A 15,133-nucleotide genomic window follows, 5' to 3' on the forward strand; every position below is an offset into this window, starting at 1 on the left:
CTTACGATTTTTCAAACTACACCCAAATGATCATCGCAGTTAGGCATTCAGCTTGTATATTTTCCTACCCAATAAAATAATATCCCCAAAAAGTTAAATTTTTGAATGCTTCTGCCTCTTTAAGCATGTCTTTGCACTGTGAAACTTTAAATAAACCGCGCACTCCATTGAAATCTTTTGAGTGAACCGAACAAAAACTTGCAGCAGAGTTGCCGGATTTATGGAAACAGTAGAAAACTTAACATACCAATGTTGCCAGATTTTTGTATAAATATAAAACAAACCAACCATACAGTGTATATACATAGATTCAAACCCAAGGTTCGGCTCTGGGTGTTCCCAGTTCGACCAAAGACAATGTAAATAGTAAGAGACGCCCATACGTTTCTGTGGTAGACGAGCAACGAGCTCTCAGGCCTATTTGGCATTGCCTGGCTGCCGTCGAAATATACCCTTTTTTTTAGTATTATGACACTTTTTGAAGACGCTTGCCCCACACTTACAAAAAAGTGTTATTTTGTATAACATTTAGATACTTATTTAATGTAAAATGTAGAATCCATAATATATTTCATAATATTCTTTACACTAGAATAATTATCCATGAGGAGGTATTCAACGTACGACGTGCGACGTGCAACTGCATTTATTCTTTGCACTCGCAGCGGAAAGCGCTTAAAAATGTGGAATTTTGAATAATGTATAGTTATTGTATATACTGTATGGTTATAGGATCATTGGCTTATCATTTATTATGTGCAGAATTTAAAGGCAACGCAATGATGACAGAGAATTGTCTTTCAAGCTGGTTTTGGGTATTGAAAACTTCTCAGAGTACCGTTAAAAATGGCGTTAAATGCCCTGCAAACAACCGAATCGATTCGGTATTCTCTTCGTTTGGTTCCAAAAGGAACTCGCCTTTTTTACCCTCTCAGGGGCAAAAATTTCGTTTTTTTTTCGCGCTCACTCTCCATTTGATTTTCTGATAGAAACACAGCGTGCTGGTGTTTTGCTTTTCCATCTGCCTGTAAGTCCTGAAGGCAGAATTCGTAACGAACAAAAGCATTAAAGAGGCATGAGTATGGCCATGATTTTATGACCACTTCAGCTTCAAGCAGGGCTCTAATCAGGGCTCCAATAGGCAGGTGATCATTTGAATTGAATTTGAAGAAAAAAACATACAACAACTGGTGTAATAATCATAATTATATTTCGTGTTTAATTAATTTATTTGTACAATTCTATAGCTATAATATATAATTTTATAAAAAAAAAAACCACACAGTTCCTATGCGATGGACGCCTAATAACGAAACATATTACACAACTGATGGGAGTTCTAAGGTTCTTTCCTCTCTTGGGGTGCAGTCTAACGATAACGGTAATAGCTCAACTTGAAGATGGGATTTTTTAGATACAGACTAGAAGAACTAAGTGACGAATACTCTCGCATTAAACTAGGCATAGGTAGCAGCGCCATTCATTAATCATAAATCTTAAACTTTTCAAAAAAAAATACATATATATTTACAATGAAAGAAACTCTCCGGAAATGGAAAGGAAATGGGTGATCAAATATATATAGGTACTCGTAAAATACAAATAATACTGCTCGGACAAGCACGCCAAAAATTAAGAGAATTTCGAATCGATTAAGGGACAGAGAGATAGAGATGTGGTGGTGCCGGTGGACGAGTTTTGGGATGAGATGAGATGATGCTGGTGGTGGGGAGGGGGATGTACTTTTGGGAATGCTGGAGGATGGGGGTGATTCAGTCAGCGTCATATTTCGCATTCAAACTCCGAGATGCGATGGTTGAAGTACACCACACCATGCTCGAGATCCTCGCTGAAGCCGCTCACGTCCATGTAGTCGGAGGCGGCCGAGTCGTCGTCGACCCATTTGTGCAGCGATCGGGTGATTTCCAGCCGGGACTGGGCGAACGATGGGCGCATGTGCGGATCCTTGTGCCAGCAGCGGGACATCAGGTTGTAGAACTCATGGCGGCTCTCCTTGGGCAGCTCGGGACGCAGACCCTGCGGCACCCGGCGTATCACTTCGCGGCCCGTCTGCTGGGAGTACGGCGTCGAGCCTGTACAAATGAAAGGGTTAAGCATTACAAAACTTCCCCGAAAGATATTTCCTTTTGCGTTACACATACCCAATGTGGCAATCTCCCAAAGGACAATGCCAAAGGCCCAGATGTCCGTTTCGGTGGTGAACATGTGATACTGCAGGCTCTCGGGCGCCATCCATCTAATGGGCAGAGCATGGCGCTTGCCAATCGTGTCGTGGCCGCCATGGGACTTCTTTTCGCCATGGGAGTGATGATGCTCCTTCGAGCAGTGTCCGTTACTCTGTCCCTGGCCGAAGGTGTGCTGCCAGTGCTGCAGGATGTAGCGACTGCCAAAGTCAAACTTGAACTTCAGAGCATTGCTGCGCAGTATATCGTTGGCCGCATTCTTCTCCTGCTCCTTGCGCATGCGCTCCGCATCCAGGTCAATGGACATGCCAAAATCACAAATCTTGCACATGCCATTGTGATCGAGGAGCACATTTCGAGCGGCCAGATCTCGATGAACAATCTGTGGAATGAGACAGGGTATTAGCATTGGCTTGGACTTGGCCACTTGACGATTGATCGATTGGTCTTACCCTTCGCCCTGCTATGTACTCCATGCCGCAGGCAATGTCCAGGGCAAAGCCCGCCAGGGTTCGCGGAGATAGTGGAGCCAGACTGCGTCCACCTGGCACTGAGGCGGGCAGGATGTTCGTGGCACTCCGAGCTGCCCTCAAGAGCGATAGAAGGCGACCACGCATCGCATACTCCATGATCAGCATGTGCGGCTCTGCAAAGGAACGGAACACGCGACTTTAATATCAAACCATCAATGCCAATGATCATTCTTACCACTCTCGACGCAGGCTCCGAGGAGGGTGACCACATTCTGATGAGAGCCCAGCTTCCTCATGATGTTGGCCTCGTCCTTGAGGCTCACCTGCGCACTGCAGGCGCGTATCGTCTTGACGGCCACAATGCGCGTAGCACCAAAGTGGCCGCTGAGGTCGTCCGCCTCCGCCTTCCACACCTGCCCGAAGTTGCCCTCGCCCAGGAGGCTCTTCAGGCGGATGTTGCTGCGATCAAAGTCCTGGTACTCGCTGGCCAGCGACGTCTTGTCGTCCATCGTATAGCGATTGTGGTTGGCATCCCGCGACGCCTGCGACATGGGCATGGCCTGGTGTTGCGCATGATGGTGTTGCTGTTGCTGTTGTTGTTGTTGGTGATGGTGCTGGTGGTGATCCACCTCGTCCTCCTCCTCATCCAGCTGGTACTTGGAGTCCACCTTCTTCACGGGACTGATGGGCTGCTGGTCCGTGATGCACACGTCAAAGACCTCGCCGTGCTTCTTGGCCCTGCGACGCACCACATAGTTGCGCACCAGATAGAGGATGATGGCGGCCAGCGGTATCACGCCCACGGCCACCAGCACCAGGGTCACGAGATTCATTCGCCGCATCTCCAGATCCACGTCCCGCTCGTTGGCAATCACAATCGTGGAGCTAATGTCCAGCGGCGTGGCGCTGGCCGACGAGGAGGATTCCACCACCCCAATGTAGACATCAGCGGGTGGTGCTGCCTGTGTGGTGCTGGTGCTGCTGCTCGTGCTGCTGCTGCTGGTGGTGGTGCGCGGGTGCACTGTGGATCGCACTGAGGTCAGCACTGTGGTGCGCAGTATCTTCGGACTCGAGTCGGTGGTGTGCGACAGCTGCGTGTGGGGTGTGCGCGGCGTGGCGCCACAGTCGGAGGTGTTGTTGCAGAAGATGATGAGATTGTTCTGATCCTCGATGTTGATCTCTTGCGTTAGGGCTGGCCCCAACGCTCGAATCAGCTCTGTGTCCTTCTCGATGATGCTCTTTCGCTTCGGTGTGGTTGGAACGACGGAATGGATAGTGGTGGTGCTCGAGGTGGTGCCCGGCGTTGTGCTGGTTGTAGTCTTTGCTGTTGTTGTTGTGGTTGTGGTTGTGGTTGGTGCTTTCGTGGTGGTTCTCTTGGTGGTGGTGGGGCTAGGTGGTGGTGGTGGTGCTTGGGTGGTTGTTGTGCTTGTTGTTGTAGGTTTCGCCGTTGTGGTGGTGCTTGTACTGGTGGTTGTGGTTGCCTCTGGCTGCTGCACTTCTGCCTGCCCCAACGTCGTATCCTCCTCGGCACTCAGCACCGTGATGATGAGCGGCGTCGAGGAAGAAGGCTGTGCTGCCTTGGGGGCCACCACCCTTCGCACCACCACGGGCTTGGCCACCTCCGTTTCGGACTGCAGTCCGGCTGTGGGTCTCCCCGAGCCCACATATCGCGTGCGGCTTACTGGCGGGGCGATCACAGCGGGGGGTGGTGGTGGCGGTGGGTCAGCCGCTATGCCTCGTTCCCGCATGTGGTACTTGTAGCGACTGCGACTGCGCTCCACGGCGGTCAGGGGACGTCGCGTGGAGGCTGTGGGTCTGGATGTGGTGCTGGTGCTGGTCGTCAGAGTCTGACTGGGTGTAGGGGTGGTGCTCTGAGCCACCGATACTTCCAGCACACGTGGATGCTCGTCGTCGCCTTCGGCTGCCTTGATGGTCAGGCCCCCGGGCCTAATCGGCGGGAGCTTGGCTCCAAAATAAACGTACGGCTTTAGCTCGTCGTCTTCCTCATCATCGTCCTGCTCCTGCTCCTGTTCGTGCTCCACGGAAGTGACCTTGCCACGCACAGCCTTGCCGACCACCGGGGGCTTGGTCCCGTCTGCAATGTGGTTAAGCGTGTCGTTCTGCTCCTTGGCCACCACAAAGAGGCCGTGGGAGGACTCATCGCTGAAGAGGATCTCGTTGGTGTCGCGATCCGCGGCGCCACCAGCCGCCGCTCCGCCGCCACCCACCTTCATGGATCCCTTCGGCACCGCTGAGGAACTGTTCGCCCCCGGCTGTCCCCCCCGCTCCATGGTCCCCGCCATGGCCATGCGGGTAAAGTTGGCGCACTGCCGCATGCAGCTGGCGGTGGTGCGGCGCGTGAAGTTCTTGGTGCAGTTCCTGATGCACACGGACCGCGGATCGCTCGGCGACTTGGAGGTGCTCTCCACGGCCGCGGCCGCCGCCGCCGCTTGGGATATGCCACTGCGTCCTGTGGTGCCACCGATGCGGGTCCGGAAGCCACCGCGATGCAGGGCCGTACGCCGGGCGGCCAAGACATTCATCAGCTTGCGCTCTCGGTCCTGCGCAGAGTTGAGGGGCGGCGCAATCGATGGCCGATTAGCACCCGAGGGTCGATAGGTGGTGGGCTTATCCCCGACGGCATCTGGAACGGTGGAGGGAGAGAGAGGCGAGATATGAGTACGAGTGCGATGTATGAATAAATTTCCATTCTCGACGCCAGATCGTGACAAAATATTGGAAAAACAATCTCTCGGATTGCGACTAAACCAACAACGAAGCAGCAGCACGAAACTCGTTTGGAATGCGGAGCGAACTTTGCCTTTGGGTAAAGGCCTCGTCATCATCCACAACATCTTAGCATCTTAGCATCTCGGCATCTCGGCATCTGGTTGGAATCATCAACAGCATCGTGAACATCTTGCAGGCCACTATTTTGGGGCCATTAATCAGCTTGTTTCAAATGTTTCTTAGCCTAGAAAATAGCTACAAACTGGTCCAAGCCCCCCAACTTTAGATGCAGCCTAATGCTGGCCCACTAATTAGTCGTGCTGGTTGGGAGGGGGGTTGGGTGGGCGGGCAGGCACAATTTGTGTTCTAAGCGCCTCCGGGCAGGCAGCTGGCCATTCTCGCTGGATTGAGCAATGGGCCTAATTCCATTGACTGCTTTGCTGCCTAACTGGCTAACTGGCTAACTGGCCTGACCCATGAATCAGTTAAAACAATTACAAGGCGGCTGAGACTCTCAAACTGGAGGCTTGCACAATTGTTTAATTTTCACGTTGCCAAAAACAATTGCAAACAAAACACGGCTGTCGCTGACGTTGGCTGCTGCTGCCGCTGCTGGTGCTGCTGCTGCTTTTCACAAACATTTAGTTCATTGGCTTGCAGTTTGGGCCAAGGTTAGGTCTGGCCTGGCATCTCAAGCGCGGCAGCCACGCAACACGACGGCGGCTAGAACAAGTTGCAGAGATGCCTCCGCTGTTGCCACTGCCGCATTTTGGCCACTTGTATAGCTTTTTGACTGAATAACTAACTGACTTCTCCCACCACTACGCCACTACGCCATACGCCACTGAGCCATTGAGCGATTTGTCTTTGTTTTGGCCAAGTCGTGGCTGTGGCTGTGTGTGTGTGTTTCTGTTTCTATTTTTGTGATTTTCGTATTCGTTTATTTTCCATATTGTACAACACTGTGCGCCCCATTTGGGCGTCTCGTCACGTTGCCTGCCTTCAATGAAACGACAGGCAGCCCGTCGGACGCGTCGGCTGCCATTTTCAGCCACAGTCCACAGAAACTGGCGCTGCCTAGGCTATGGCTTTGTACCCTATCTCTCTCTCTCTCTCTTTCTCTTTCTCTTTCTCTGAAGGGTAGCTCAACTAAAGGAAGTCACTGAAAGTTGGAAACTTCAGCTAAACAGTCCCACCCACTAGCTATGATGCAGTGAGCAGGGTATCTTCCCATTCGATGTGTTTCTTTTTGGCTTTGCCTGCTTATCGTATTGGGAATTATGGCCTAGCCATACCGTGGCCTGCGCGACTTCTTGGCATTAGCCATGCTGCTGCTGTTGCTGCTGTTGCTGCTGTGGCCATCGGTCTCTCCATGCCCCAGCCGCTTTGGCATGCGTTGTGGAATTTTAATTTGATTTTGGTCATATATACACCACGACTTTTGTCGGCTGCGGCACAGAGACAGCGACACAGCCTTAGTTCAGGCCAAGCTGAGCGAACCGAACCGAACCGAACCAAAGCCAAATGGCCAACAGAAACAGTTCGTTCTCCTCCTCCTGCTCCTACTCCTACTCCACCGACAGTTTTGGGGTGGCATTGCGATCTTCCAAATAGCATCTACCAGTGGGGAGAATTCTAATCTTTCTGTTTAAAAGTGCTTACATAATGCCCGAAAATTGTGCAGCTTTTTGGGCAGGTGATTAATCGGTGGCTGAAAAAGCAGCAAACGGATGCGACGGCATGACTAATGCCCAGCAGTTGCTTCTACATTTTGTTGTGCTCTGTGAAATTCGGTATCGAACTCTGGCCCCAGCCACAGCCACAGCCGGAGGCAGAGGCAGAAGCAGAAGCAGAGACAATGGCGGAGAGACCCCACCCCAGACTGGGACGGACTGGCGGCGATTCTGACCAAAAAGCCAAGTTTATTTGGCAGCTAATGAGGCATCACCGCACAATGCCCCATCAAGGTAGCAGCCGCCAGAGCAACAGCAGCAGCAGCAGCGTCTGCTCCTCCTCCCCTTAATTGCACAAAGCCATAGATAATGTCCGAATGGATCCACAAACAAAACTAAAAGTACGATGGATGGGTACGAGTAGGGTATGCTTGGGTATGTTCGGGTATGGTATGCCCGTACCCGTGCATGGGTATTAGCGCTTGAATGAATCGCATGTCTTGGGCTTTTGTTTAGAACTTTTAATTAAAAATAAATTACTGACACGAGTGGGCAGCAGTCGCAACTGACTTTGCAGTTTGTTTCATTGCTAATTGACAAGCACACACACACACACACACACGCGCGCAGATACACCCTCATAGATACACTGCAGTTTGATCGTTTGATCGTGTGTGTGTGTGTGTGTGTGCGCTGACAGCTGTGTTTGATTCGATTGTCTAAACTTATTTAATGGTGTCACACACTCGCTGTTATGAAATATCATTCAATGAGCGGAAAACACATAACATAATAATCATATGGCAGGCAGGCAGCATGGGCTCTGGCTCTGGCTCTAGCTCTAGCTCTGACTTTGTGACACAAATGTCAATCATACGCAACGATGCACAGGCCGCCAAAAAAACAAAGCAAATTGACAGCGAAAATTTCGAAATTTCCGTTCAAATATGAAGAATGAAAATCATTAAATAAAGTGATCGTTAGAATTCGGATTTTTATAATTCAAATTTGGAAATACAAATTAATTTCCGATTTTATTCATAAACCTTTTTTTATTATTTTTATTATTTTATTTATTATATTGATATTTTTTTATAGTAAAATTATTTTATTATATATATATTTTTTTTAAAGATATTTTTTTTTATAAATATCAGACAAATCTCTTGTTTTAAATTGTAAAAAAAAAATTTTAAATAAAAATCATTTTGCAATCTTTAACAAAAAATACTCAAAAATATACTCAGTGCCTATCGGAGGTTGTGTCTACGCTTTAATCCCCGCCTTTGTTTGGTATATGATCTGTGCCTGTGGTCCCTGATTAAATGTCTTACGAACAATATTTCGAATAAGAGAACATTAAATCGCTTGTAGATGCAGGCATGGATCATTGCGTGGAACAAACTTCCGTTTCAAAGACGGACAAGTGGCTTAATTGACAGCCTGTTATGGCATCCAATTAGTTAACAAAACGCTAAGTCCAGTATCTACTTATTAGAGTCGGTTTTGATTATGGCCCACTGTTATCAAACGGCAGCAGGCAGTTATGGGGCAGGAAGTCGGGCAGTTATCTAATGGAAATCGGTATGAAAATTCACTCAGTGTCTATGGCTTTTTATGAAGCTATAAATAAAATCGAATAAAGATCCCGAAAATCAATTGGTTTTCAGTTAACAAAACTCAAGCAAATAAAAACTGTTATGGATCTGATCCAACTATCGAATGGTTTCCCTAGACAACAAAAAATATGCACTTAAATATGTGTTATCGAAGCAGTCGTTTACCAATCGAATAGGTTAACTATTAATTAATCGTGTTACAAAAGGAAAGATTCAGCCTCTAGCACATGTCTTACAGTTTCGAAACGCACTGTGTTTTTTTTGTTTTGGCGACCTTGAAGCATCTCTTTCTCTCCCACTCTTCCTCTCACTCTCTGTTTTGGTTTATTTCCTGGCCAACGAAAGAAAGTAATCCAAGCACTCAAAAATGCAAATCCAGTCGCTGAAAAACTTTCATTAATTCGTTGGCACTAATTCACGCGGCACAGCCTCACTTTTGCTTTCTGGTTTGCACTCACACAGCCACACAAACAGATGCATACACACACACACCACACACACACACACACAAACACACATAGAGAGAGACAGAGAGAGGCATATACTGTTGCAGACACAGTTCATAAATACAATTTTTAAATGCCGCCTTGGCAGCAACAAAAACTTTCTCCGCTTTCGTTGCAATATTTCTTGGCTGCTCTTTTTTTGTTGCTGTTGTTGTTGCTTTCTCGCTTTCGTTTGCAGTGCTGCACCCTATCTGATCGGATCGCATCCTATCCCCCATACCATAGCAGACATCCCCCACTGGCCCACGTTCATGGCTAAAACGTGTTTTTGGTCATTGTGTTTGCTCGCAGATAGGCATAGCGGCACAGACATGCAACAAGACATGTCTTGGCCAGTCCGAGAGCCAATCGAAAGCATTTCTAATGTGAAATCGAAGCATGCAACGGAAAAACGCCATGAAAAACGGAAAATGCCAAACATCGAAATGCCTACGATTCCCGCAACCATAACGAGAGAGAGAGAGAGATTCCGCCACCTAGCGGGGGTGTATGGGATACAAGGGAGTGGCTTTCCAACCAACCAACCAACCAACCAACCAACCATCCATTCAGGTAAATCTCCCCCTCAAAGAGGTCCCAGGAGTCCGGTTCAAGCAGGCGACATTTGTCCATAGAAGGAGCCAATGCTTCGGGGCAACTCCAAATGCAGCAACTCCCAGCTCTTGTGGGTGCCGGAGACGAATGCAGGAAGTGCATTGCGACGACGTGAGAAAGCCAAAAGAAATGGCAAAGGTACTGCCAAACAGCCAAAGGAAAAGGAAAAGTCAAGGAAAAGCAAGGCAACAGCCATCGCGGATGTCAATGCGGAAATGCAGTTAAAAGCTGAAGTTGTCGTGAAATGCCTCTAAATGAATCGTTTTGCTTTTGGCTCTGGGTTTGATGTTTGAATTTCAGACGGAGCCTTACTTTTCGTTTTAGTTTCAGTTTCCTGATGGTGCTGTTAACCCTTGGCTGACAGACTACTGACGCCCCAAAAAAGCAGATAAAACAGCACTCAGCAGCGCCGGCTCCTAGCCTGACCTTTTAATGGCGCAATTACGTAGACCGATTTCCACCTTGTGGCAGGCCCTCACAAAAGATATATGTGTACAATATACATATTATACTATATACCCCTCCCCAATCGCGCACATATGTTAAATGTTGGATAATTGCTAAGTTTTGTTTCTTTATTTTTTTGTTCATGATTTTCGTTTTCGTTTCGTTAGTTTGTTTTTCCTCCTGCGCTTTTTTTTTTGGTTTTTTTGTTTTTGTTGCTGCCATTGTGCGGCTTCCGTTTTTTTGTGCCTCTCCGCCTGGAAAAGTTTTCAATACTCGTCGTACCCCCACGTCGAGTAGCTGTGTGCATTGAGGCGTTGCAAATGGCTGTGGGGCGTGGCACATGTTCATCAACTTCATCGGAGGCAGACGCAGAGGCAGAGGCAGAGGCAGCTCCCAGATCCCATCAAAGTCTCTCATCAGCCCCAGGTTTTTGTTTTTTACGCAATGCAATGCGATCTCCCCTGCCCTCTCGCTGCGCACCCCCGTCCATCATTAGTTTCGGCCACTTTCTTTTGTCCCAGCGGATTTTTAATTAAGTCCCCCACTAAATCATCTTCGTTGCGTAACCCGTGTAAGCCCGTAAACCTTCCACACTCCCCCCCGCACACACACACCGTTGTGGGTCAGCATTTGGATTATTAATCACGCAAGAAAACCAACAGCAACAAAAAGGGGGGGGGGGGGGGCAAATGATGGCCAAATGATGGACCTGCTGGAACCCCTCTAGCCAAAAAGGGTTCATTAAACCTCTCCGGGCTAACCGCAAACAACTTTTTCGCAACGAAAGTTAATGAAAAAGAAATTATAAACATTTTATATAAAAGAAACAGAAAAAAACAAAAAACAAAAACAAAAAAACCTAAAGCAAAAAATTGAAATTCGCCGCGATCACCGCGAAACACACAAATTGCGCATTTTATTTCCTTTTCCTAGGCAGCGCCAAAAACAACACTTAAAAAACTTAAAAACTCAAACCACAAGCTAGGAATGGGAATGGAATGGAAATGGGGTCTTCAAATAAAATAAAATTGAAAAGCGAAAACTTCAAGCAAAAAACCAAAAAAAAAAGCAACGTAAATGTGAAGGAAATAAAGCGAAAAGTGGTCGATTATAATATGAATAATTTAGCTTTTAATATATAATACCTATTATATGTGATATTTGGCCAAAAACAAATTAGATTCAAATGAAATTTGAGGTTTTTAGAGCATGAAAAGATCCATCATTGGGGGATTCCCTTTGGCCTTTAGAAAATAGAACCCAACGATTCGCACTGGAATAAAGCTAAAGAGAGAGAGAGATGAAAACTCGCCCTTGACTCCTAAGCCACACTGGGAGAGAGTTCTTTATTGTGTCCTTAACATTGTTCCGATTGCAATCTGTTAAATGAGATCATTCCTTATGATTCTGAGCCATCGGTTTGTTAGAATTGTGTACGAGTACCTTCCACCCGGTATTCCAATCTCTTGTACTCAAAAATCGATTTATTTTTCTGTGTATTTTGTTATTTGTTCTTCCAATTCATATTTTTTCCATTTATCTTTCTCAAATGCTTTACATAATTATATGTAAATAATTCTTGGCCTTGCCATCCGATCACCGACTCTGGCTCTGGCTCTGGCTCTGACTTGAATCGACTCCAACGATTAGTTCCGTGATGAAGATCTATTATGAAAAATGAGCCTACAGCCGTAAGCCGTGTAGAGCTATGTTTACACATGTGTGAGGCCCCATCAAATAATGAACAAGGCAAATATTTTGATTGAATATTTGTTATTACATATTGAGAGCAGGCCAGGCCAGAGCAGAGCAGAGCAGAGCAGAGCAAAATCCCAAATCAAAGTACGTAATACGGTAGGGCCAAATATTTAAACAGTTTCAGGCTGATGTGTTTCCCCCTGGCAACAACAATGAATGATTCAACTGCTTTTCTTTTCATGCCTCCTTCATCTCCATCCATCTTACCATTTCCCACATCGAATGCACACGCCCCCATATTGCGTATACGCCCTGGCTGCGGCAGTCTCAGTGGCTCTGTGGCAGCTGCAGAAGACGCTGCCTGAATGCACTTGGCTGGCTGGCTGGCTGGCTGGTTGTTGGCTTGGTTGGCTTTGTGCGGTTACCTGACTTGGCCGACTCTTTGTTGACTTTTTAGATTTGCTCTTTGCGCTCTTCTTCTCGGTCGGAGCTTGTGGCTCGAAAACCGCCTGCTAAATGAGTGGGATTACGCAATGGACGCACATGAGGGGTCTCTCCAAAAAAAAGAAAAAAACCGAAAAAAAGAAACAGGTAAACGTAATGAGCACACCAGTACCAGTGCCAGCACCAGCCGAAACCACACCAATATTGATATTTTTCAGCTGAGGATTTTTTTTTTCTCTCTGCTTAAAAGTCTCAAGTATTCGGGGCGACTATTGAGTGTCCGGCAACGACACCTACAACCCGCCAGGCGATCCGAAAATTGCATTTCGTAAGAGCCAAAAGACAAAAAAAAAAAACCGAAAACAGAAAAAGATACAACCAAAAATATGCCCATTCATCGCACATTTTTAATGTGCATAAATTAAAAATAATCAAAATGCATTAACATTTGTTTAGTTAGCTCTGGGCCTGGCCAAGACCCCATGCCCATGCCCATGCCCATCGCAGAGAGGCCCCAAAGTGTTTATGTAATCCCTTTGCACTCTCGCGAGGTCTGGGGTTCAGGCCATCAACAAAAAACCGAGGAAGAAAACTAACCAAAAAATATAGTCATAAAAAAAAGGTTCATGAATAAAGATGGGGGGCAGATGGCGGCAATTTTCGTGTCAACACTTTGCCACCAACAAAACCAGTGATCTGTGATCTGGAATGGGGATTAGAGCCTACCCTTGGACCCCGAACTCGTACTCGTCTTTGTACTCGTGCACTCCAGTCTAGGCCCAACACTCGAGGGAGCTGCTCAATTGAATTCCAATTGGTAAAAACTCAATTTCCATTTCAAATGCAAAAGATCGACGATGCGACGCCCACGAGACCATTTTTGAACTTAATTGTTTATGAAAATACTTAATTGAAATAACAATTGCTTTAAGCATTCACAAGTGTGAGCCAGCCACGGACAAAAGAGCCAGCCACAGTCGTTGGTCTAATCAATCTCCACACACACTTGCAACACACCATTTTGTTTGCGAGCCCGAGTGCCAGTCGTATATGAAAGGAAGGCTATCTTCACCTCGACATTTGCCCTTGCAGAACAGTTTCATATTTTTCGATCGGTTGCAACCTGCGGATGGGTACGCTCTGTGGTGGGCTTATCTCCAAAGTTGTATCTTAATTCAATATATACTCGAATTTTGAGGTTGAGGGAAGGTTAAACATAATTAACTTGTCTGCTAGGTGTTTCGAAAGTACTGCTATTTGTTGGGCTGCTACTCCTGAAAACTTGGTAAAAATAATCAAAGTTATCAATCAATTAGATACCCATTTATTGTATTGGTTCTGCTGGAAAAAATAACCCTTAAAACCTGTTCTTTCCGCCTGATCATTTCTATCTCAGAAATCTTCTAAGTGGAAAACTTTTCCTTCAACTGACACTCACAAAGAAATTTGCCGACAAAGTCAACAAGTACATCCGCTTCGTTCCTTCATCTCGCATTCGAGTACGAGTCATCCGCTCATCCAAAAGTGCTGATTGGTACTATATATCGAATTAAAACCTGCAACCTGCAAATTTTCAACTACTAGGAATTGAAACACAGCCAGAACTATTGAAGGGCTTGATCATTGGCATGGATCCAGGTTTAAACATGTTCCTGAAGTCAATTGACATCGTTCGGAGCAACAGCAAAAGGTTCACAATGATGCTGCAAATGGTTTGCCGAATCAGCTGGGAATATTCAAACCATTTTATACCCGTAACTCCATTCAATGGAGATGAAAAATTCCCCCACAGCCTTTTCTGTCACTCTCCTATAGTCCTTTCGCCTATCTACACGTAGAGCCAACCCATTTATACACCATTAGCTCTTACATTCATGCCATAAACCATTCTAGACAATCCCATAAACCCATTTCCTTTCTCTACCGCAGATGACAAACAATTTCTGGTCCCACTTGAAATGCAAATGATTGCCCAATGCTGATGTGGTTGCGCCTCTTCTTCGGGCCACATTTGGCCTGGCCTGGCCCGGCCGACCGACCGGCTGGCTGTCTGGCTGGCTGGATGGCCAATTGTTTTTTGTTTTTTGTTGGCCAGCAACCTGAATGTTTCTTGTGTTGCCGTTGCACCGGCGATTGTTGCTTCGTCTGCTGGCAGTTGGTCAATAATTGGCATAGATTTATTTTGGCTAGTTGGCAATTTTTTCCCGTGAGTGAATTGGCACCGGGGGTTGGGTGGCCCGTATGTATGGGTACGGGTAATATGTACGTATGTGCTGTATGGCTGGAAAACTTACCCACATCGCTGGGGCCTAAAATTTCCGCTGAAGTTCGGCTTTCCCCGTCGCTGGCGGCGGCTGCTGTTGCTGCTGTCGCATTTTGTTGCACTCCCAGTTGAAGTTGCCGGGGCTCCCTGCCCTCCCTCTCTGCTGGCACTGCCGCTGCCGCTGCCACTGCTGGCTGTCTAATTGCACCATTTGTTGCATTCGTCTGCGTTTCACTTACTGTCGTCGTCGATGTTGCTGCTGCTGCCACCAACAATGCCACCAAAAACAACAACCAGCAACAGCAAAATGATTCATTGCTTCGATGAATTTTCATCGTAAGCCAAGCATACAAATAAATATCCCAAAATTATAGTTTGGCTTTTGCTCTGCTTTGCTGTTTCGTTGATTGTTTTCTCTGCTGCTGATTTTCTATCTGGTTTTCTATTGTTCGCTTTGCACAAACACACACACACACACAAAC

The 15,133-nt window shown here is 46.8% G+C and overlaps 2 protein-coding genes across 2 annotated transcripts in view; one reads left to right on the forward strand and one right to left on the reverse strand.

Moving 5' to 3' along the window:
- Window positions 1–15,133, forward strand: part of LOC4812565 (nose resistant to fluoxetine protein 6) — a 59,531-nt gene that overhangs the window by 27,421 nt on the left and 16,977 nt on the right. The window lies entirely within an intron of this gene.
- Window positions 1,215–15,114, reverse strand: Tie (Tie-like receptor tyrosine kinase). Its single transcript, XM_001352609.4, has 5 exons — window positions 14,683–15,114; window positions 2,913–5,321; window positions 2,657–2,850; window positions 2,163–2,586; window positions 1,215–2,093 (listed from the first exon to the last, which is right to left on the reverse strand). Exons 1-5 carry the CDS (start codon window positions 14,984–14,986, stop codon window positions 1,783–1,785), a joined length of 3,642 nt encoding a protein of 1,213 aa, XP_001352645.4. The 5' UTR covers window positions 14,987–15,114; the 3' UTR covers window positions 1,215–1,782.

Source organism: Drosophila pseudoobscura, chromosome X (genome assembly GCF_009870125.1).
Source record: "Drosophila pseudoobscura strain MV-25-SWS-2005 chromosome X, UCI_Dpse_MV25, whole genome shotgun sequence".
NCBI classification, from domain to species: Eukaryota; Metazoa; Arthropoda; class Insecta; order Diptera; family Drosophilidae; genus Drosophila; species Drosophila pseudoobscura.